Source organism: Oxyura jamaicensis, chromosome 4 (genome assembly GCF_011077185.1).
Source record: "Oxyura jamaicensis isolate SHBP4307 breed ruddy duck chromosome 4, BPBGC_Ojam_1.0, whole genome shotgun sequence".
Taxonomy (NCBI): Eukaryota; Metazoa; Chordata; class Aves; order Anseriformes; family Anatidae; genus Oxyura; species Oxyura jamaicensis.
Genome location: NC_048896.1, coordinates 55,767,011 through 55,791,449, shown reverse-complemented (window position 1 = coordinate 55,791,449; position 24,439 = coordinate 55,767,011). Strand labels below are relative to the sequence as shown.

The window sequence follows — 24,439 nt, the reverse complement described above, 5'->3', positions numbered from 1 at the left end:
TCTAGAATTCCAGAGTCAATCCACGGATTGTTGAATTATTGTTGTAAAGGTTCGTCTTTTAAACTCTACTTTGATCATTTTGAAACCAGCCAATAATACTTTTGACATAGTGCCAGCTTAGCCATTTTTATGAGCTTTCCTGAGGCGTTCAATGCAACTGCCATTTTATTACATAGAATAAACTTAGGAAAAAGATCGTGTCAGTCTTGGTTAAACTAAGCAAACACCAACAATAACCACCACCAGGCTAAAAGCATTGATTTTTATTTCCTGGCTGAAATGTGTTATGAAAAAATTTGCTCAACCACTTACTGTGGACGTTCCCATCTTCTGCTTATCACAACAAGGCGTTTTATTGGAAGTTGTTCAGCAAACCTTTCTGTTGCTGGATTACTTTGCATTCTGTAGATGCTCCACTGTCAACAATTACTTACGAGTTATAAATGGATTTAAATAAAAATTGACAACTTCAGAGCAGTGATTTTTGCAAAACGCATATGAAACAAAACATTATTTTGACAAGAATGATACATTTCCATTGGACCTGCCAGTTTACTCAGAAACACAAACTGGTAATCAGGTGGTCCTAAGCCAAGATCTTTCTTATAAAATATGTGACCAGATTGCTCCTGAGCCAGTTTTTTGAAAAATCTAAACGAGTTCTTCATATCTGACAGTGCTGACTATTGTGTGGAGAGGGCTTGTGACTGATGAGACTTTTTAAAAATTATTTTTCAAACCAAGTGCAAGGTCACTGCTCTGTTGCTGCTAATTAGCTGCTGCCTTTTTAGCCTCTCTTGCTACAGCATTGAAGGTCACATGCTGGTGGTTGGTGTGAGGGGAAGGATCCCAGCAGCCTTTGGGCATGTTGACTGAGGTCAGCAGAAGTCAGATGAGGGATAAGAAACCTCAAAGATGACATTCTCACTCACCAGTGTTAGGAAATACACAGCCAAGATAGAGACACTGTCATGCAGGGAGTCTGTAGCACGAGTTTGAAGTTGCTTATGAATCTGAAAACCCATACGATCAATGAGAGGAGCAGAAAGAAAAGATTCTTTATAAAGGCCCGCCTGTGAAAAACCTTCAGTTGGGCCTCAACACTTATTTCTTTAAAAAAAAAAAAAAAAAAAAAAAAAAAAGCCTACAGACCATGAAGAATAAAGAAAACTACCCTACTTCCCCCTGTCCCCCAACAAGAGACCCAAATCTGACCTACTCCTTCACGGAGCTAACTATCAGTGCAGCATGCTTAACTCAGCCCTGTTGGTAACAGTGTTTACATTAAACTCACAGATGCAATAATTCAAGAGTTATCAAATTACCCCCAGATGTGTTATTTTTTTTTTCAAAAAAATATAAAAGAGAGACTCCAAATAACTGATTCAAAAAAGAACTGCGACACCACTCGTGTCACAATACTATGGAATCTTTTTGATAAGGGTAAGTGAAGATCTGGAGTACCACAGACGGGTGGGATCTCCCTCCTGCCTCACTAACAGTGATCTAATTAGCACACTGGGTCTTAACACCCTAAATATTTCATCCCCCTTGCAGGGAAAAGCGACTTCCTTCCTGTCCTCTGACCTTCCCAGTCAATGGGACTTTACCCTCAGCTAACCCTGGCCTGGGATCCCAAGGTCTTACATGGGTAGAAACTCTGCTCTGGCACCTTCCCAGGGCACTGGGAGCACAGTCATGCCAGTGATCCTGGCATCAGGTATGTTTAGAGTCACAATACTACAGCCCCGCTAAGTCCCAGGACTGCAGAAACTACTGTTATAGGGGTCAGCTGCTGAGAGATTTGGCAGTGCAGCGGACCAAAGGAAAAAAAAAAAAGGTGTGGAAGAAAACTGGAGCAGGGATGCTGGATGAGAAGAGTGATTGTTTGAGTGGGGAGTATTCCTAGAGAAGAAACTAAGCTGGATGATGGGATTAAGGAACCTAAAATGAGAGTAAAAATAGACCTGTTACCTGCATTCTACACACGCCAAGTAGAGCTATAGCCTGACACCACATTATCTCTGCCCTGAAGAAATGCAGTCTTCTTTTACAAAACACGCTTTCCAGAACAGCAGCTAGTCACTCCTTTTTATCTGTGTCCCCTCCAACTTCTCCACCGCCCGTACTGTCTGGGACTGCAGGAAGAATACCAGCTCTCCCTGCCAATATTATATTACTCTGAGAATAATACAGTTTCAGAGACAGATAAATTCTTGAAGAGATTGAATCCATGATAATTTTAACTAGCTATTGTATGCTATTACTACCCACTTATTCTCCTCATTTCCTGCTCCTTTCTTATCTGAATTTTAGGTTTGGCAGTGCTGCTTTTCCTCAGAGCTTTAGCTGTACATGGTCAAAGCCAGGGTAATTCAGCTGTGGCTCACGGAGATGTAACGGGTAATAAATATGCATGCAGAACTTCTCCTACACAATCCCTCAGAAAATGTTAACAGAAATGAAATATAATAGGAAAAAAAAAAAAAGTGGTATTACTCTCGCTGGTGAGTAAAACGCATCTGTTTTCTGATTTCAGGTAAGGGAGTCCTTCACTGAAGTTCTGAATAAGGAACAGCATAAGCACTCAAGTACAGTACTAAATGAGAAAGCAAAGTTATAGGAAAAGGCCTTGTTGATGATTTTTTAAATTAAAAAAAAGAGTGATCATAGTGTGTACCTGGTAATTAATTATGCACCTTTTAAATATACTAATATACTAAATAATATACTATATATACTAATATACTAAATATACTGTGCTGAATAATTAAAATACTCAGAAGGCATAGCTCAACCCCCCCCCCCCCCTCATTTTGGGTCATTTGGGTTATCTTGATATGGTAAACACTAATATGGGCTAGGTAAGAGAACATTACTATGCCAACGTTTCAGTGAGGCAAAAAGTACACATTAGAGCAGAAAAACTCAGAGTAGTTTTTGATTGGAATTCCATTAAATCTGGTTCTCCTTTGGAGAAAGGTGTCATCATATACACATGCTCAGCCAAGGGCCAAGAACTCCCTTCAATTAGAAAAAAAAGTCAGGGAATCAAAGCTTCTTTCTTGTTGCCACAAGGCTAAAAACCAGTTATAGCCAAACATTTCCTTTTTCAATGGAAAAGCAAGTTGGTTTATTTGTTTTACATACATATATGTATATATATAGTGTGTAATACACTGCAATTAATACATGCATATGTTTTGCTACTCAGTAATTAGATTTTACCTTCTGGTCCTGAGTCTTCCTGAAAGACCCACCTTCCCTATGTTACCAATAACAGAGAAGCAGGTGCATTTCAACTGCTCACCCTCCTGACTCTGGTGTCAAAATTTAGAGACAATATGCATTACTTTTGGTATTACTTTCCCTCCATGGTCTGACAGGAAAATTAAGCATTTACTTCTACCTACTAAAAATTTAAGTGCTTCAGTGAGGTAGCCTAGGTCACATCTTTAAATATTCCTTGCAAAGAGTGGCAAAGGTTTTTACTATTTTCCCTTGAACACTCCCTCCCTCCCCTGTGATTAGCTCCACATCAGAATATAATTACAGCTTCCAGGGGAAGGGCATCTATAATTCCCGTTACACAATGCTTTCCATTAATATTATACTTTCAATTGTTAGTTCATTTTGAATGGTGAAAATTTGAGCTTACAATGTCATGTAAAGAAGAAAAAAATAGTTTTTTTTTTTTTTTTTTTTTTTTCCTCGCCTTTCTTTCTTTGGAAGATTACTGGAGTGGGATTTGGTATTCTGCACCAAGGCTATAAAGGTATGAGAGATCTAACTTCTGTAAGAGCCTGCTCCGGCAAGAATCTCAAATCACCTCTTCTTAACAAGGACTTGTTAAAATTCAGCAGGTACATGTTTTGAGTATTCAATCTGTGCTAAATGCCTGCCACGTCAAGGGGTCAGACAAGGCTTTTCCTTGCTGTTCTTCTCCCTGGCAGACGGTGACTGCTGCAACATGAAGCAAAGGCAATGGGGCAGGGGGTCTGTCTCTGCTGCTCTCTCAATAGTTGTTACTGCAGCCACTGTCTGAGCTCTGAAGAGGAGGAGAAAGACAGAGATAGCCACACACGTTCAGAGGAAGAAGGAGCAACCAGAGGCAAATACTTCAGCAATAGTCTGGTGAAAATGAGGAAGGAACATGAGAAAAGTCTCACAAGAGGGTTCTCAGGGCTTTGACTGGGGTGTTGATCAGAGCAGCTGAAATTAGTGCTTGTAAGAAGCCAGAAAAATCAAGTACAGGAGAAATGAAACTTCTGTAGTTAGCTAGAGAACATTCCCCTGCAAAACGTGGACTTGAACATCTGGACCCAATTTATGAAATATAAACAAAATGTGCGAGACTACATCATAAAACCATCAATTTTACTTAATTTTCCCACGTAGAAGTCTGAACCTCACTGAAAACTTTCATGAGCCTTTTGTAGTGTTCAGGTTTCCTGTCTTTTTTTTTCCCTTCCTATTTTCCCTCTCAAGTCTTTAAAAATATATATATATTTTAAAAAACATCATAAATATTAAATTTCTGAAATTAAGTACTTGTATTACAAAGCCTTAGAATTAATAAGGCCTGCTCAAGCTACTGCTTGTCCCTCTGCAAAGGTTGTCTGTAACTTTTTATCCTTCCAGCAGGATAATCAGAACTAGACCCTCATTCTACAGGAGTACAACACGGTGCCAATGGCATCGATTCTTTTTTAAATCTTGTTGCCTACTTCTTTCCATTTTATTTTCTTTCCTCTGTCAGATGCAATGCACAGTCTTGCTATGAAAAACAAATAGTAATTTGGTTTTAGAAGAAAAATTGATGATTGATTCAATGCATTGAAATTGGACCTTCTTGTTACTTAATGCCAGGCCCTTTTCAATACTTTAGGTAATGTAAATCTTTCCATCTAAAGTTTGTACCTCAAAATAAAAATGTTACATTTCTCAAGGACTGTAAACCGACGGAAAAAATCTATGTTGGAAGCTAGGCTCTCCCTTTAACAGTTTTGTTTATACTAAGGCAAGATTCTCAGAAAAAAAAAATGTTGCAGCAGGTCTGATGGGCTACGGAGTGAAAAGGTTAAAGGAGAACACGGGTTTCTGCATAAACACTTACGCACCGCCTCTACTGCTACAAGCTCGGGACAGGGGGAAGGCTGCGAGAAAGGTCAAGGAAGGTTTGCATGTGGATCCCAGCCTCTCATCCTGTCGCTTTGCTCTTGCTTCCTAGACCATAGGAGTCACAACACTGTTTGGCATACGCCCTTGCATGGCAAAGGTCTCTCAGCTTGGACCTATGGCTTCCACCCAGCTCATGGGGAAGCTGTTACAACTATCCCTCCTTCTCAACTCACACATCTTTAATATAGTCTTTAAGAAAAGATGCCCTCAAACATCTCTTTAAAAAGGAGCAATTTGCTTCATAACTAGGCCATCAAAAGCCCATACCTCATGGCCCAGACCATTTGTTCTTTGTATTTGCACTTCAATCAGATTTTTGATTGGCAATTTATCTGAAATCATCTGAAATATCCTTGGCTGGCATTTTAGATGAAAACAGCGTGTCCTACGTTGAGTCAAATTTTGTATTCAATGGCTGACAGATATCATGTCCTGCTAAGAATTATGACAGGGATGGATGAAAGCTTAGAGACTTCACCGTACACAGGGGATTTGTCACATCATTTGCTTGGTTTTACTTTTGAGGCATTATTGGAAATGCGCTCAAAAACCCAGAAGATTCTGAGGTTATTTACTAGCCAAGGACTTCAAAACAGACCCTGTCACCAAGATATTAACATTCAATAGGTTTGGAAAAGAAAACAAAGAGTTTTACGAAACTGCTTTGTGACGTGCTGCCTACCAGGGTCCAAGGCTCCTTAAGCAGTGGCCAGCTCTAGGGAAGAAAAGTAGAATTGTGTGACAGATACTGCAGTGAACTCTGGTCCATCTGTTCTGTCTCTTTACTGTCTTCTGGAATACAGTTGACATTAAATGACAGGAAATATTTGTACATTGGTGAATGGAAAAACAAAATATTGACTGCAAAAAATGATGATCTGAAAGTGGCAGCAACATTAAAAATATGATTTCAGTATGACATGAATTGGAAGCATTTGATAAAGAAGGAATAACATTTATTGATCTCCCTCATTCTGTACTACGAACGTTACCAAGATCAATGAAAGTCACAAACATACCCAAAGCGAACTATAGTGTGTACCCCTATGGCATAGGTGCTTCTGTTTTTACACACACTGTAACTGCAGCATCATAACAGCTACAGTTGCACCCAGAAGACAAAACCATATTTCAGATATTGTAAGTGATAAAGCCTGAGTTCCTAGCATCATTTCACATCTTTCATAAGCTAAAGGGACAACTATTGGAAGGATTTTTGCACCTTTTTCTTTGTTAAAAAAGCAATGACCTCCATAGATTTTATCAGTACAAGACATTAACTGTGCTAATGAATTAATTCACTAAATAAGAGGTACTGGCAGTATTTTCCTAAACAGTGTCATACGATGGACATGATAACAAACAAACTGAAACATTTTAAATTGCTTCTGGTTTACTCAAAATCGAAAGGCTTACAGGGACAACAGCAAAGCCAAAAAGCAGCAGCACACAAGTCCAGCATCACCAAACTTCTGATGTCAAGAATGCACAAAACCAGCAGCACATGCTTCCCTTTTACAACAGCCCCCAAAACTGTGCCCAGCACTGGCAGGAAAAAAGAAAAGCTTTACAGTTACACAGGCACCTTTATAATTTTCCTATCTCAAAATTATGGCATTTCCAATAAAGGCTGCTTTTGAATCTCCATTTGCTTTTACAACTCACTTTGTTTCACAGTACTCTCTATCTCCTACTGTTAATTCTTGAAAGAAGCCTTTCAAAGATCAATCCAGTCTGTTAGGATTCTGGATGTTAAAATTGATTTTTTCTTGTCTACTTGTTCTTTTGAAAGGCTTAAAAGTGATTTGCAGCAATCAGCATAAAGAAAGTTGATTGACAGAGTTTAACAAAGTGATCTAGAGGAGATTCATCAGTGGAAAACCACATACATTAGAAACTAAAAGATGACCAGTTTTTCTCCATCTCCTCTTAAAACAAAATGCATTCTTTTAGATGCAAAAAATCATTCTAAAAGGTTCTACAAATAGTCAATGAAAAGCTTAGAAAAACACAGTTTTATATAAGACTCTGCAATGGTAATCAAACAAAAAGAAAGGTTAAAAAGGCAAGCATTAGAACAAGTAACAAACAAATCCATTGACCTTATTCACACAAACCTCAGAATCATAGCTGCCAAACTTCCCTCAAATAAAATACCAGAGACTTAGCTGAAATGCCATTATATCTCTTCCTGTGGAAATTATGGCCTTTTTCCTCGTCTGACTTTCCTTGCCTTCCCAGTTTGCTCTCTCAAATTGCTTTTCCCTGCCACTCCACCTTCCTTCACCTCCCTGCAACAAGAGCACAGCTGGAGGGTCCTCGAGGCACTCTCTAGTCAGTGGTAGAGAGGGAGAAACAGAAAGGAAAGCCTGTGGCACTTCAAGAGCTGCTCCGTAAGCACCTCCAGCCACAGATGAGCAGTGGGAAGGCACGAAGAGCCCTCCTGAAGATACAGTAACTACTGCATTCCTTAAACATTTCTAAAAAATAATTTTAAAAGCCCAAAGACAGCTCCTTAAAACTGTCCGACCAACTCTCAACAATAATACGATGGAGTTAAATATTGCGTATCCCTATCTGACATTTTCATTCTTCTGTTCTGAATATTTTTTTTAATCTATGGTTATGTGCACAGTACAATACAGACAAACTAGAATAGGCAAAGGATTTGCTTATTTGGTTTCCTGAAGGTGCAGGATAAATTTGTGTGCCACTGCCGCTACTTGCAAAGCCCTTGCTTTAAATGCCGGACAATCCTACCACCCAAGTCAAAATTATTGCCTTTCATTCAACATAGCAGCTACTTCAGTTCAAGGCTGTTTTGAATTCATTTGCAGGTTATTAACAGGATAAAGCTTTTATCTGCCTAAAACTAGAGCAGAACCCCAAAATAAACATTTTTGTGATGTTGCTTCAGACTCATGTGTCTTTTCATTTACAAGATTCTCTAGGTTTTCTGGACTTTTCACCATTCTTCTGAGACTCCAATTTATTCTTACCTGCAAATATAACTAACGCTTTAATAGTCTCGGCTTTCAAATCAGTTATGTGATGGTAAAGCATGTAAAGTCCCTAACATTTTGGTCTGCAAAAACCTACTATACTTCTGTACTAACAAGTTAATTTGTATACATAATCGAATCACAGAATAGTTTGGGCTGGAAGGGACCCTAATGCCCATCCAGTTCCACCCTCCTGCCATGGGCAGGGACACCTCCCACCACACCAGGTTGCCCAAAGCCCCATCCAGCCTGGCCTTGAACACCTCCAGCTTCTCTGGGCAACCTGTGCCAGGGCATCACCACCCTCTGAGTAAACAATTTCTCCCTGATATCTAATCTAAAACTACTCTTTCTTAGTTTAAAACCATTACCCCTTGTCCTATCACTACAATCCCTGACAAGTCCCTCTCCTGCTTCTTGTAATCCCCCTTTAGGTACTGGAATATGTGAGTTTTTGTTGTTGTTGCTGGTTTTTTTGTTTGTTTGTTTTGTTTTGTTTTTAATCAGGTTTATATCTGCGGAATTTTTCCAGTGCTATTCTACATAATAATATATTTCATATAATTAGTTTGCTTCTATTTGGTAATGTACTGTAACTTACACCCTGTTGTATTTATTGGAGACATAAAAGAAAAAAACATATTTGAAATGCCAACAAAAATGGAACTCAACACAGAAAACTAAGAATTTTTTCATTAATGATAAAACATGTAGTTATGAAAGGCGGCACACAGGAGTCATTCACTCTCTGAAATACTGCAGAGACTAAGGGATTTATGCAAGCCAATGATACATACAAAATGAACCTCAATTTAATACATCACACTGCACTAGCAGCTTGCAAACCAACTACACTTCTAAACTATCTCAGTCTTCTGCTCAATTACTCATTGCAAAAAATACATTTTTTTATTTAGAATACCTATTCTTGTTAAGAGACAAAATGATTCTGCATGTGTAAACCTACAGATTAATCTGATAATGCCAAATATTAAGGTCAAGAACTATCAATTACAGACATTAAACATGATTGGTACTTAGATACGATCTTTACAAATCCAACTCACAATCACATTATGTATTTCACAGAAGCGCAAGAAATAATTCGATTACTTCCTTGCAGGCTGACCAGAATATTTTCTGTTAGTCTTGTAGGGACTTTTGTTATATATTACTTGAATCTTGTGGACAAATTTTTTGAACTCTTATAGAATATATAATGCAACATTCATTAATGCCAATAATGAAACATACCAATAATGAAACAGTTTCTTTAGAGAATATAGCACCTGGATTCAGTTTATGATCAAAACTCATTTGCTCAATTACTTTTTTATTCAAAGGCTCACATGACCAAAAATATTCACATCTTCTAATTACACATTCCTGACTATATCAGCCTTAGTTTCTGCATAGTTGTAATTTAGAATGAATTTTTTTTTTTAGCACAGTAAAGATTTTTATGAAATAACAGTGGCAATCACCATGAATCCAAACCTGCTTTTATTTTTAATAACATGACCTAATGAGAATTGCCATCTGTAACAAAAGCTAATTCAGCTTCCACATTGTTGTCTAAATTTTATACAAATGTTTTAATGAGCATATAAACATTTCAACAATATTCAGAAAATAACTTCTTTTATATAGAGTCATAGAAAGCTGTTAAAATGTTAGGCTTTATGAAAGTCTAAGAAGTCAACTTTTTACCTTGGTCAAATTCTACAGTCAGTGGAGTGGCACTTCACAGAGTTTCACGTATAATTCTCAGAAACTGTTCATTAGTGTTAAAACGTAAAAGACCTTGCATGCAGAAGTGAATCAGTACCTGGCACGCTGCTGGTTGGTTCTCTGCTAAACCAGGACTGGGGCCTATCATGCGCTTGCAACTAGCTTAGGCCAGCTCTGCAGTGTAGTTCCTGTCTCAGTTCAAAAAGCAAGGGACATGAAACAATCTCCACATACCTTCTCATGCAATCCAGCGCCCTAATAAAGAAATCTTTGTGAAGCTGATGCTCGTCCCTCAAGATGGAGCACTGCTCCAGCGTCACTGACATGGATGTCCGGTCTTTGGCACTTTTGCAACAGGTGAAACGGACACCATTCAGCTTGCGGCAAATCTGAAACACAAGCAGATGTCACAGGATTGCTCTCCTCGCTCCTCAGGTTCTCTACACACCTGCAGACTGTCAAGATCCCACAATTCTACAACCACAGACAACTAATACAGAAAACGGTATTTCTCAAGAAGAAAACTGCTATTAAAAGGTGGTAACTCAATCTTGAATCACATGTCTGCTGACATATGATTTAACTGTCATTACAGCTAAATTACTTATTAGTGCTGCCTTGCAGATTTTCATATTCTAAGGATTATGGACATGCTGGCCTGACACAGTGGCACAAAAAGGTGAAAATACTGTGCTAAAAGGGACTGTAAATTTCTCTTTTGTTTTATAAATTTTCAGCCATAACACTTTACAAAATATGATAGCTACTGATCGATAGCCCATTTCCAATTTTTACAAGTTAAACATCTTAAAAATAGATCTTAATGGTCTCCATTAGCACGACAAGCCTGAAAATAACCTGCCCCCTAAGGAAAAAGAAGGCATTATTGGTTTGAGGAGAGAGCTGCATGCTTTTGTTTTCTTTTGTTTCTATAGAAGGCCTTCCCTTCTGTTTTATCACCAAAAGTCAATTAAGACAGCACTGTGACACGTGCACCATGTTTTATGTTTGGACTGATGAGGAACAAGTTGTGTACAAAGCAGGAGAGATGTCCAGCACTCAAGTGGTCTGGTTCGGATACATAACACAGTTCATGGAAGATGGCCCGGTTCTCCAAGCCAGAGAATCAATCTAGTCTCACTCCTGTCCCCATGCCCCAGCCCAAGTGAAGCAAGAAACTGATGCTGGACACAGCAACAACCACCTACTATTCTTAGTTCTTATCACGGTTAAGCAAGTTACTCAAACATCTACACTTATTTACCAAATAGGTTACCACACCACTGCATCCAATTTCCTGAACTTGAAATATAAAGCACTCATGTTAGTCTAGACTATAAAAGAAAAAAGTTGCTTCCATTTTTTCTCACTTTCTGTGACAACCACACTATTCAATTAAAGGTTAATTATCTCAACACCTAATGAACATTGAAAGAAAATAAAGAAAAACTTTGACAAGGCTTTTTAAACTCAGACTTGAGAACACAGAGGACTAATTCCTCATGAGGGTAAGGATGCAGACAAATCCATCTTTATGCTGAAATAAAAACTAGTCCTTAATTTCAACAGCTAAACCGTTCCGGGTGTGACCCAGAACAACTAAAACTTAACATGAATGACTGCCATGGAGTGCTCGCTTTCACCTGACACTGACAAAACTCTAAGGGATAAGGGAACTATGACATATTTTAAGGATACTTTCTCACGGTAAGAAGCAACTGGTTGTTGTACCAGCCCATTAGGATATACATTGGGTTCAAACAGGAGTTTACTAGAAAAAATTGACAAAGAGCTGATGTGCCCAGTTATGGGTCTATTTTTCCCCTGATAGCATTTGTCCTAAGAAAAGGTAATACCCTCTCAACCAAGCTTTGCTTGCTTCTGTCCCTGGACAGTACCAGAAGTGAGCAGTTACAAGAATAAGGCAAGGTTACAAATTACAGTGTTTACATCTCAGCCAGAGAAAACTTTTCAGCTAGGCCATGGAACACTGACTTAGCATCTTTCAGGACAGAATTGGAGTATGATCTTCATAACATTACTTCAGCAAATAAGCAATTGTAAAAAAAATCCATTAATGGCATTCCCAGAAATTCCTCTTAAAATAAATGGCCTAGACAATACTTGCAGCCTTTTAAGGTCTTTGCGAGGATGAGTAACATCTCAGAAATCCCGGGAATTAACTGAACCTAACTTTGAACCCAAAGAAGTATATGCTAGTAAAGGAGAATCTGCGTTTTCTTCCTACATTTCAAAACTGTAAAACATATTTGCTTAAAAAATTGGGAATTTGTATTGCAATTTAAATAATGTACTATAAGGATTTTTGATTTTTTTTTTTTTTTTAAGAAAGTGTCAAGTAGGGTTGATAATGCTGTGCAAGGAGTTAACTGCTTTGTTGAAGACATGAATTCTCTTTACACTCATGTCTTTTGAAGTCCATGAGTCACCACTGCTACTTGAATCAAATGAGTCCTGTACAAAAACCAGGTAATCATTCTGGATGGTGACAGCCTCTGGTGTAAGGAGGGGAGACTAAACCCCAAATCTGGGCTGACGATACCCAACTGAAGTGCTGGACACAGAGTCAGTTTTGAACTGAGAAACACTCTAGGCACAAGCAAATGGCAATAACCAAAATCTGGAGGGCTTATTTTGCATATAAATTCAATCCAAATGGCTCAATCATTTTAAAGTGGATTAAGCAGAAAACAATCCATTACATTAAATAAGCAGATAAAAAAATCCTTAGCTTCTGATTTAAAGAGAAATCTAGGTCAACATGATAGTACAGCACAGATACATCCTCAGAATAATTCAGTTCACTAAGCAGCAGCAGTTAAAATGAATAATTAAAATGGGCAAACAGTGATCAGATGCTCAAGAAATCTAATAAGGTACAATACAACAATCTACGGTAATATCAGAACACACAGCTTATGGTATGTGTCCAGCTTGAATTTTATGTAGGAAATGTCTGATTTTCATTAATAAGCTTTATTATTTAATATTTTTATTCATGTTCCACATGAGCACAGATTTAAATTATTATCTGTGATTAAATTTAAGAAGGGGACGATGTAAAAATGTAAAACAATGAAAACTAAAACAAGGATAAATCAATATGCTGATTTCTCCTCATATAAGAGAAGAAAGGGGGTCTAGCTTAGGAAATACAAATATACATTTAAATCTCTGTCCCATTATATTTTGGATAGGAAATGTTTGTGGTATCAACTTGCAGCAGCTTTTTGCTGTATTTTTTTTTTTTTTTTTTTTTAAGTGCAGAAGTGTTCTCACCAGACTACATGCAGGTGCAGATACATATCCATACTGAAACTCGCATCTCATATATTATAACAGTGGTATCATTACAGCTGGAAATCTGTCTTTCCAACGTATAAATGTAATACAGTGTAACAGTGTGTATATCAGCGGGTCCAGAAATACCCTTCTCAGAAAGTTATGTAAGTTATGTAAAGTAATGTAAGAGAAATACAATACAGGGAAGGAAAAACTTGAAGCACTTATGTCCAAAGAATGTTTTTCACCTGTAAAATTACTTTCAGGAAATCCTGAATAGATCATAGAAGACAACTTTCTATATACAAAGATTAAGTAAATTCTATCATATACTCTGTAGCCTAGCTTATATTATCCCAGACTATTTATCTTTTACTTCTTTGCAAAACAACATTTCACAGTAATTGCAGAACAGAAACTGAAAGAAAAAAAGCTTACATTTTTATGCACAATGGATTTATACAATAGCATGTGATAATACTGATTAACCCAAAGAAAAATTTTATTAGCAATATAAAAAGAATACCAGTGTTATTGATATAGTTATAATTAATATTGTCATATTCCTATTATTAATGAAAAGTCATGCAAAATATTATGTAATATAATAATATAGTAAATGACACTTTGCATCAAATATTTACTTCCCTTGAAGGATACATGCATTTGAAAGTTCCCCAAATCACATGGTCTTAATTTTCACTTTCACTGGACACCAAAGGCTCAGGACTCTGCTTGTACAAATGGCCAGAGCCATCAAGGGTACTTTTCTAAATCTAAAACAATTACTATTTAAATTTCAGGCTCCTGAAAAGCCTTTATATGTCTTTATATGTATCTGTTTGGGTTTGTTTGTTTGTTTTCAACATACATGTGCAAAATCACAGAATCGGGAAGCGGTTGGGAATCTCATGATAAAATCAATTTTATTGATATATATTTAAGAACCATATCCTGCATCATACCTCAGGGCTTTCTGACACTAAAGAATAAAAGCAATGTTTATTAAATAATATAAACCTTGGTTATTAAAAACATGATTTTAAACAAAAAAGTTAGATACTCTAACTGAATACTGTATAGCTCATATGAGGTGATATACAGCTTTGCACAACCATCCAGGGAAGAGATTCTGCTTGCCCACACAGGAGATGAATGGATCTCTGAGGAAAAGGCCCTGGGGTTGTGAGGCATTGGAACAGGCTGCCCAGGGAAGTAGTTGAGTCACCCGTCTCTGGAGTACTCAAAAGATGTGTAGGTGCAGTGCTTAGACGTGTAGGTGCAGTACTTAGGGACATGATTTAGTGGTAGACTTGGTTGCGCTAGGTTAATGGTTGGACTTGATGAACTTATTAGGTCTTTTCCAACCTAAATGATTCTATGATGGGGACAGAGTGGCCAAGACCACCTCCCTCTTCCAATTCTGGCTAGGTCTACCAGTAAATGCAGGAAGAAGAGAGATGTTCAGGAGTGGGATGAGAAGCCAACAGAACAGAAGGGTTAGAGCACCATTTCAGTATACCTACTTGAAAAATTGAGTTTTCCAAACAAACCATTGAAATTGATTGCATTTACTACATCAGAAAGCATTTGAAAATTAATACATCATGTGAATGTATTTGAAACAAAAAGATCTCACCGTTGCAGCCAGCCACATGATTTCTACGTTCTTTCTCCTCTTGGCCTGGATATTCTGATGAAGGTTTTCTAGTAATCCCTTTAAATCATTTTGTTCTTGAAAGTGCGGGAGGCCTAAAGAAAAAGAATGGTAGGGTTGATCATCATGGTAAGGTTGATGATAGTGCAGTGCTGATTGAAGGATGTCCTTATTAAAGAAGAGGTATAAAATGTACAGCCTCATTTGGGAATGCAGGATGGAAAACAGTGGTGAAATATTTAGAGAATAAACAAATCGTACTTCTAAGTATGGGGTTGTCCTCCCTGAGGGCTTCACATTGGAAAATTAAAATGTCTTCAACTTTCATCTTAAACATGGAAGGTGAAAACATTCAAATATTTGTTGTAGTCCTGTTCATCAACTATTACAGACATTCATTGGAAATTGACAGAGAAATAACTGAGTATATTTAGAGCAGCTTAGATGCTTTTTAAATTTTATTTATTTATTTTGAGGTGAAAATATTTTGCTTTTATTTTCAAAAGGATGCATCTCATTTTTATTTTAAAATGATGCTTTAGTTTCTAATATAACCTACATTTACAGGGGTTAAACAGGGCTTAACACCCTCATAAATCTAACAAATGATATTGCTCAGTCTGTAACGAAATGAGAATTTCATTTAGAAGTATGAAGTAATTTGAAGGTTTACCTAAGACATGAAGTTTTACCTACTTTCCCTAGTTGTGCCAAATAGGATGATGTTTCATTAATCATACACACCTAGAGGGAATTCAAGAGTAAACAATTTCATTTGCTCTTCTGTGTTGTGTATATATAGAAGGGTTTTGTTTTAGGTGTTACCTTTATCTTTAGTAGTTTTGAAAACAACCAAAATCTGTTTTTCTAAATTATTTCTTTTTATGTTAGGGAAATAGAAAAAAAAAATCAGTAGTAGTATCGCCAAAATAAGTCTTAGAATCAATTGAAACAAAATTGAACCAAATCTATTAAATCTATTAAATCACTGCAAATACATTGACATCCCCCGCTCATGAAAAAGCAGGATGTTCCATCTAAGGGGAAAAAACAAAACAAAACCCCTATGATTTATATTCAATTTCAGGGAGTAAAAATGATGCAACTACTATAATTCAGGTCAAAATCCACTCTCCCAATCTGATCATAGCTGGAATCTCTCTTCTATCAACAGGCTTTTAACTTTCATCTCTAACGAATCCCACAGTTTTTCTTTTCCATGATTTATGAGAATAATTGAAAAAAGAAAAAAAACTATTCTAAAAATGTTTAAGTTGTGCTATATATACTGCCCACCCTGAAAAAAGAAACAGCACCAAAACTCAAACGAAAAATACACCATACAGGAAAGATACGTTAAAACCAGCTTTGTAATAATTTTACTGATGATTGTTTGATCTGAGCATTACAATTCCTGACCGTAGAATTAGATGATGCTGAACATATAAAAATACATCAAAACCTCTTAGACTATTATACTTATCATGCATCTGTTTCTTGAAAACATACAGAGTACTCTAAAAAGATGCTTCCAGATTGTAAGAATATATCACTAGGTAAACATTTTGTTGCCTCAAAGTAGTTTTCCTTTGATTCACAGCAGAAAATTCATCATCTCAGAGAGATGACTTCACCACAGATACAGCAAGATTATCCTAATTTACAATATTGCCAAATGAGTTGTATCTTGACTGGATGTGACTGATAGCTTAAATTCTTTGTACCACAAAGCAGTATTAAACTGTCAAATCATTCTCATAGATTATGAAGCAGAGAAGCCTAGAAGTACAAAACAAACTCATTGACTGTGTTGAAATACATATATGCACTACTATGTGCATTACAATGCTAAGGAATAAAATCTTTATTTCCTTGCAGGATTTCAAAACCTCATATGCATTTCTCTTCTCACATGGGATACCACCTTCAAACAGTGATGTTACTGTTGGTGCTAGGTATCAAGCAATACTGAGTATCAATTTTGACACAGCTTTATCTTGTTTTATGCTCTCAGCTGCTCATTTGAGTACATTCAGGCATCTTTTCAATTACATATGTGCTACTAAACAACAATCATATTTCTGTATTCTTACTATCATTAACTATTCAATAAAAGTGTGCCAATTTGGTGCCTAAACAATTTTATTTAGTTTGCATTTTTGATAGGAATTTTTCTTGAGACACATCATTATTTATTATTTTCAGAATTTCCTATTAAGAGAGAATTAAAAAGATTAAGGAACAGGAGAGTGACAGAGTGCATTTTCATCTAAAATTAAGTAGAAAGTCGATGTTTGATATATACGGGTTTATGCCTCCAAAAACTTGTAACAATTAGGAATAGAGAGAAGACTAGAACTGACAATGGAAAATACTGGGGTGAGAGAAAAACTAATAGCCTTTATGGGAGTGCATAGCTTAATTCTTTTAAACAGAACATATGAAGCGAGGCTGCCTAAGGATGGTGGATGCAACAGCCTTGTCAACAGGGCTGCCAGTCCTCAAATTCTGTGTGGGTTCATGAACTACCTCTATTTGTAGCTAACAGCTTTGTGACATGGGCCCCGCATTTGTTAGCACAGACTTGGCACTATAGGGAACTATCTGGAAAGGTGTGACAAAGCCATCAAGGAGCCATCAATACCGAATGGCTCTCACAGGGTGACAAAATCAGGGCTGCTGCCAGCTTGGATGGAGATTTTTCTTCCTAAGGAGGAGGAACTGAAGTCCTCCTCTGGCTGAACACGTTGGAGAACGTATGTTCCTCCCCCCTCTACCCTGCTTCTTAAACAAGACCCCTACCCCCAAGAAAATAAAAAAAAAATAAATCAAATCACTGAAAGGAGGTATGGGGATGGTGTAGGAGAGGGCTGGTTTAAAACACACATTCCTCCAAGCCAGATGAGCAATATCATATAACGGCACAGAGCAACCAGGAAGTACAGTGGAACCAGAAGGTACTTCGTGTTATGTAAAAATTTGGACAAAAACCAGACTTAGTTCTCAGAGGTAGAGAAAATGTAAGATGGGAATAATAACCAGAATAGACACGATCAGTTAGACAAGGATAGTTCTTGCAAGTCTGTACAGTCTGGGCGAAGTCCAGGAAGACTGTGCAGCACACTAATAATCCTTCCAGAAGAAGACAGTACAAGGTTAGTTCCTGTCAATGAAAAGGAGCAAATACTATATGCATGCAAATGTACTTTTATGTAATCAGATCCGCTTATGAAGTTGCAGATCTACCTTAGACCTAATTCCAGATGAGGGTAGTTTTTCAGGAAGCTTTCTTGGCAGGATTCCCCTAAATTAATTGCTAACTTATTGTATGAGATTTTCTGTGGAAATCTTCAAAATGTTAGAGGTGTGAGTGGACTGATTACCCCTTAGGAAAAGTGCTTTCACTTCTGCCAAAATCATTAAAAAATGTAATTTTAGCTGATATAAAAGATAAGCACATATGCATATAGAGTAGCACATCAGATAAAACTACAAGTACATACATATAAATGGCATACATATAAACAGCAGAAGCTGTTCTGTAAGAGGGCACAAGCTTTGCATAGGATTTTAACCAGCAGTATTCACCATGAGGAATTATAAACATGTCCTGTAGGATAACAGATCTTTAGGTTCAAACATAGTTACCCAAATGGAACAGGCAGAGACCTAAATCCAAGCTATTTAAAGTGAGGCTGCACAATTTGTAAGTTTTAGGCATATAATTTAGGCATTAAGGCTGCTTTAACAGGGTTATATTGATACAAATGGTCCTTGCGGTGTTTCTTTTCAGCATAGTAACAGAACACTATGTTTATGATGCCACATTTCTATAAAATTTGAATGTAGGACCCATTCTAATAGAACCATGCTATTAATATCAGTGACGTTATGATGTGGCTCATTACTGAGAAATCTGTAGATACAGATGGAAGCAGTCTGCCATACTTTAACACATACTCAGGAAGAAGAGCAGAGGCAATGTGTGAAACTGATGAAAATTCCCACTGAGTACTTCTGTACAAATATAGTAAGCATGGAGTGTCTTCCACTTGAATTATTAAAGAGTATATTGTATTAATAATTTAAGAGGGCTGTTTGGTTCATCATTACTGCATTTCAACCTCTCTGTTGTTTTTGCTATGGCCTTGGGCCCGCAATCACTGCTGACTTCACCAGGGATGTGAACAGGCCCAGAGTGCTTAACTTCATGGAGCAAATTATGGGATTGAGGCCTACATCTAAACAGCACATTAACATTGCACTAATACTACTTTCTTATAATCTTTCATCTATTAATCCCTTTGAAAGCCATTTGGATATTGTATTATCTTATACTCACAATCAGGAGGCATTTTTTCCGTAAACAGGTTGTAATATTCTTTTAGAAGTTCTAGGTTTTCCTGGTTAATATTTTCTTGCAAAGTGGTATCTCCAAACCTAAAAAAATCACAGTAAAATGATGAAAAACCTAAAACATAAAGCCCAATCATCATTCAGAATGCTTTCTTTGTATAAAGAACTTTTTTTTTTTTTTTTTCTAGTGTTGAATGTATTAAATTTTGTCAAATGTACAGCTGCTACATCTCCCATGTGCTTTGGAACTAATATTTGGGAATGAGGTAAACAGCCACTGATAATTCTTCCCAAAACATATGGACAAAGTAATCTGTTTATGTACAATCATTCAATAAAGCACAAGTTCTGATTCTCTTCACGAATCCTGAATGAATGCAAGAGCTCTCTGTGGGAATTTCAAATCGGCAGAGTACAACTCCTAAATCTCTTAATATACCTGAGCAACAGCAGCAGCAGTAATTTCTACCAGAGCTAGATGATATTGAAGCCTCACAAGATGGAAGAGAGGTCAGCATCAGGAGAAAGACCTTCTGAAGGACTAATGTCTGCCACCAGAGTACTCTGATCTGAGAGTATTTGCTATAAATTGTCAAACTGATGACTCCAGACCCTCTCAGGCCTATGCTGCTCTTGAACTGTTAGTTATTTCGTTTTCTTGTGCCTGAAACTAATGAGGAAACTTTCCCTGCTGTTGCACAGTGATTTCTCCATTAAGCTTCACAGAGCTGCAAACCACAGGCTAGCCCACTTCAGCTGCCTCTATTTAAGCTTGCTGCAGCACACAGACAGCAGTGGTCACACTACAGTGCTGCAGCTGGGTCAGGCGAGTGTTGTGGGGTTTCTTGCAGTCATCTAGTCTGCTGGGAACACATTGCCCAAGTTCCCATTAACCTGCTCCTCACAGAAAACCCAGACTGCATCAGGATGCCATTACAGTTATCCACAAACTGACTATTGCTATGTGGAAAAGTATCTGTCTTTCTGAGACCAAAATTTCTACAACAGTCAAGTTTCACATAGGTTAAAAAAATGTCTTCTGCTACTTATACTCTGATGGACATGAATATAAGGACAAGAATGTCCCTTAGGCAGTTAGGACCAAGTTTCTGTGTCTCATCTTATAACATTGAAACAAAGAAAAGGAAGACAGAGCAGAAAATGGTGGAAAACAAAAAAAGAGGGGCATGGATAGGCAAGTGAGAAATTCAGGCAGACGCAAGGGGATGCATGTCAGAAGATTCCAAATATACTTATATCACATGGAAAGTAATCAAATATTTTGAAGGGCCAAAAAAGGAAATAACTCAGCTACTTCCCTCAAGAGCCATTGCTGCGCTGTCACACAAGAGCATTTCTTTTAAAACAGGCACATTATCAACTGTGCTTTATTGAAAGTAGATGTTTACATCTAATTAAGTACCAGCTTGTAACAATTTATCACAAAACTATTTCTATTCTTATGTTCATTCTCCCACTAAAACACCTTTTAACAAAAACCATGTGCAGTGTTTCCAATCTCAAAAATGAGCATGCAATCAAGTTGAACAATATTTTGAACAAACACAAATGTTAACACCTATAACCACAAGCAGAAAACGTGTCTGCATGGAATAAACCAACTTGGTTTACTTGAAAGATAATTCATTATTTTTTCATTTATGGCTTTCTTTTCTTTGGGGACAATGTAGAATCACCACAGAGAAAAATGTTACCACTCTTCCTGTCACTCCACCTGCAAGCCAGCTGACATCTTTTCAAACTGACTCCTCTACTTTCTACTGACTCCTCCCCTCTCCAGATGCAGGATATTTCTAAATCTTGTCAACTCTTTCTTCAGGACCTTTGTAATATATAGTCAGTCTATCCCCACCCTACACAAGCTCTCACAAACTTGGTTATTGCACACTCCTCTTTTTCTAATTTTGGAAAAATGTGAAGCATCACACTTTTTGTCATGACTGACTTTGCTGGTTTTGTATGTTACTACATGGGTTGTGTTACTTTTCCCATAAAATCACTTTTCCATTTTTTATGGCATCAAGAATAAGCTATTTTCATTTTCAATAGCATTGCATGCTCTCGAATGAACTACTCACCTATTTTTCTCTAGTAAAATGCTAATTTTTACCTCTGTCTTCTGATTCAGCCTTCATCTCCCATTCAAATTTGATACCTAAGTTTTCCCACACATCACCACTCACAACTGAGAGAAGTCTCCCCAAGATATCCACAAAGCTACCTGATTGCATTCCTTAGAAATCTTCCTTAAATGTCTCCTTTTCTCCTCTGTCTACAAAGGACATGATGTCAAATTCCAATTGTGCTTAACTTCTTGCCTGTTGCCCAGGTTAACAATTTTTCTCTGTCTCCATGTATTTCCCCACCTACACATAGAGGGTTTTTGGTTTTGAGCTTGTAGTTTTCTGAGATTCTTTGAATGCAGCCTAAAGGAATATATTATGCTCTGTTAAAAAACAGTTAAAGAAAAAATGATGTCCACCTTGCGATTTTAACATTGTACAAGCTTTGTAATTCAACATGACCAACAGCTAACCTTCTCTTGGGACAGAAAATTAGTAGGTTGTAGAAACTTTGACTAACATTGCACTGATAAATTAGTTTCCAGCAATCCCTTCAGAGGACTAGTATTAGCATATTACAATTTTAACATCAGCCTTCAGGTTTCCAGAGGCATATTACTAACACACACTATATAAATAACTAATGCCCCTCAACATTGTTTAAAAACAAACAAACAAAAAAACACCTAAGAAGTTGAAAAAAATGTTCTCTTTATGGTTTATAATTTATTCAACTCCACCTCTAAAATGATAAGAACTTGGAATTTTCAAACTTCTGTTTGAAAAGGCCGAAGTACTTCATATTAAGGTTTACCTGTGTGAGCTAGAAATCTATTTCCTATCCGTATCCAAGGAAAACTTGGTGTTGATTGTGTGAAATAAACAAAGTCCCACATACAGCCATATCTTTACTTGGCCTTTTTCATTGTTTTGCATTGCTCCATAGCTTGTACTTATTTCCTTTAATACTTCTGAAAATACACACAAAGTCAAGCTGAAATGGTACAAGAGCAAATAACAAAAAGATTTCTTTGTAATCCTATGAGAAATATCTTGTACTAACACAGCATACTCAGATAGAAAATGAAACATTTTTCTGAAAGTGTCTTCTTACCTTTCTGCAAGTGTTTGCTGTTCATTGATTCCAACATTAAAGAGTACTGGATACATGCGAAGTAGCTTTCCTTCTTTAATCTCTTGTGGCAGCAGCTCAAACATCTTTGCTGGAAGCTGGACCTCTATAACATAATGTTCACTAGGAAGAGTAAAAAGAAGAATAAGGATAGGAATATTGATTGGTTTGCTTGAAATTATAACCTTCCTAAGTTATAGAGGACATTTAGACATATAAATCAGTTTCTTTTTTTTCGCCTTGTGTTAAAGCACAAAATGTGAAGACTGAGCTGGCTTGTTTTAAGAGCACAAACTTATAGGGAAATATAAGGTATATATGATTATATGCTCTTGATACTGAAGTGAAAATAGGACTAAAAGTGGAACCAGCAGAAAGTCTTCTGCCACCACAGTATCAGTGTGAACACCTCAACTGTTCTCACTGGTTTACAAAAACAACTTCCTTTCAGAAGCCACAACTTGAACCCTGTATCCACTCTAAACGTAATATGGCCTATACAAAGTAGAAACTCTTCACAAAAACCCAAAGCAAAATTTCAATTTCCTTCAGTGTCTGTATTTTTTCCCTAGGGATAGAAAGCATCATGAATTACAAAATTGATTCCGTGAAGATAATAATTAAAGGCTCATTACACAAGCATGGATCCTGTTTTAATAGAAGGGATGTGATATAACAGTTTTTTGTGTTGTGTTTGGTTTGACTTTACTAAAAATATACTACTTCGGCTGCCAGTCCAGTTTCTGATCATGTCCTTCACTGTTGAACCCTCAAGTTGAATTTCACCTGTTTTGACAATTGATGCCTGAACTAACATGATAGAAACAATAGCATGCTGTTAGCTTTCTATTATTAGAGCTATTGGTGTAATAAAAAAGAACAGACTAGGAGCAGATCCATTTGTCTTGCAGACTTGGAAATTTTAATCATTTGAAGAGGGCCAACTGATATCAAAAACAAACTTTCTCTCCTGCAGAACATACTTTGGTACAGCATCGAGAAGGAAAATTAGTACAGAGGTAGTAGGGAAGGAGGATCTATATCCTACCTACAGAAAACAGGCCTACGATGTCACACAATGCATGCACGCAAACTTAAGATGGAAAAGGATGGATTTTGTTCTTTTGACTTTATCTAGTTATCTTTTTAAATAATACTGTTTTGTGTTTAGTAAAATAACCACAAAATCCCTCAAACCCTTATTTTAATCTATCATGTGCTTGCTAAAGAATGAAAATACAATCTTGAGTAGCCATGTGTAGAACTTTGGGGAGAAAAGACAGAAAACCCTGAAAAACAATGGCAGTTTCTTCAATGACTCTGACATCCTCAGCAAGTTGGATGGATGAGTGGCACTATCTTAGAACCGGTGCTGGGATAAACAGCTTCAGCTTAGGAAAGGTAGAGGTTGTTTGAACCTCTCTCCTGCTCAACAAAATAAAATGGGTCCAGTACAGACATGTGACTGAAGTGTAATTGCTTGAGGCTAGAGTATTGTCATGTGCTTTGGTATGGGCTAGAACTAGCGTGTAGTCTTTGAACAAATGCCAGATGCTTCCAGCTGGGGTGGTTATCAACAGTTATGAATGGAGGATATGCGGCTTAGAGGAGGGAAACAACAAACCTATGTGGGGAGTAGAACTATATTTGGTTTGAGTTTTATTTCATTAATTAATCCATGTGAAGGAAATAGAGTTTTCAAGGATGACAGTAAAGAACTCTGTACAAATGATCTTTGTATAGCAACATTCATTCTCAGCCCGCATACTTATTATTTCTAGCTGCTGTGAAGTGTTACCAGAACATTTTCCTGTCACAGAGCGCTTTCAGGAGGTTGAGACCAAATGTTGGTTTAGTCTAATTTAAAGAATGTATGTTACTAAACCAAAAATGCCATCAAGTCACTGCATTGCCACATTTCGCACCTCCAAAAATTGCTACAAATCTTTCAATGTGTCAAAGAGCATCAAGAAATGTTGACCTTTAGGCATGA

General features: G+C 37.1%; 1 protein-coding gene across 16 annotated transcripts in view; it reads right to left on the bottom strand.

Moving 5' to 3' along the window:
• The window catches only part of INPP4B (inositol polyphosphate-4-phosphatase type II B), a 302,822-nt gene that overhangs the window by 17,534 nt on the left and 260,849 nt on the right, over nt 1-24,439 (bottom strand). For 15 of the 16 annotated variants that reach the window (XM_035324470.1, XM_035324469.1, XM_035324467.1 and 12 more), the window contains 4 exons: nt 22,429-22,569; nt 19,217-19,314; nt 14,857-14,969; nt 10,149-10,303 (listed from right to left, as the gene is read on the bottom strand). In XM_035324470.1, coding sequence (XP_035180361.1) covers nt 10,149-10,303; nt 14,857-14,969; nt 19,217-19,314; nt 22,429-22,569 — 507 coding nt within the window. Of the gene's footprint in view, nt 1-6,234; nt 6,727-10,148; nt 10,304-14,856; nt 14,970-19,216; nt 19,315-22,428; nt 22,570-24,439 lie in introns of those variants that run through there. The other variant, XM_035324472.1, reaches the window with a different exon arrangement.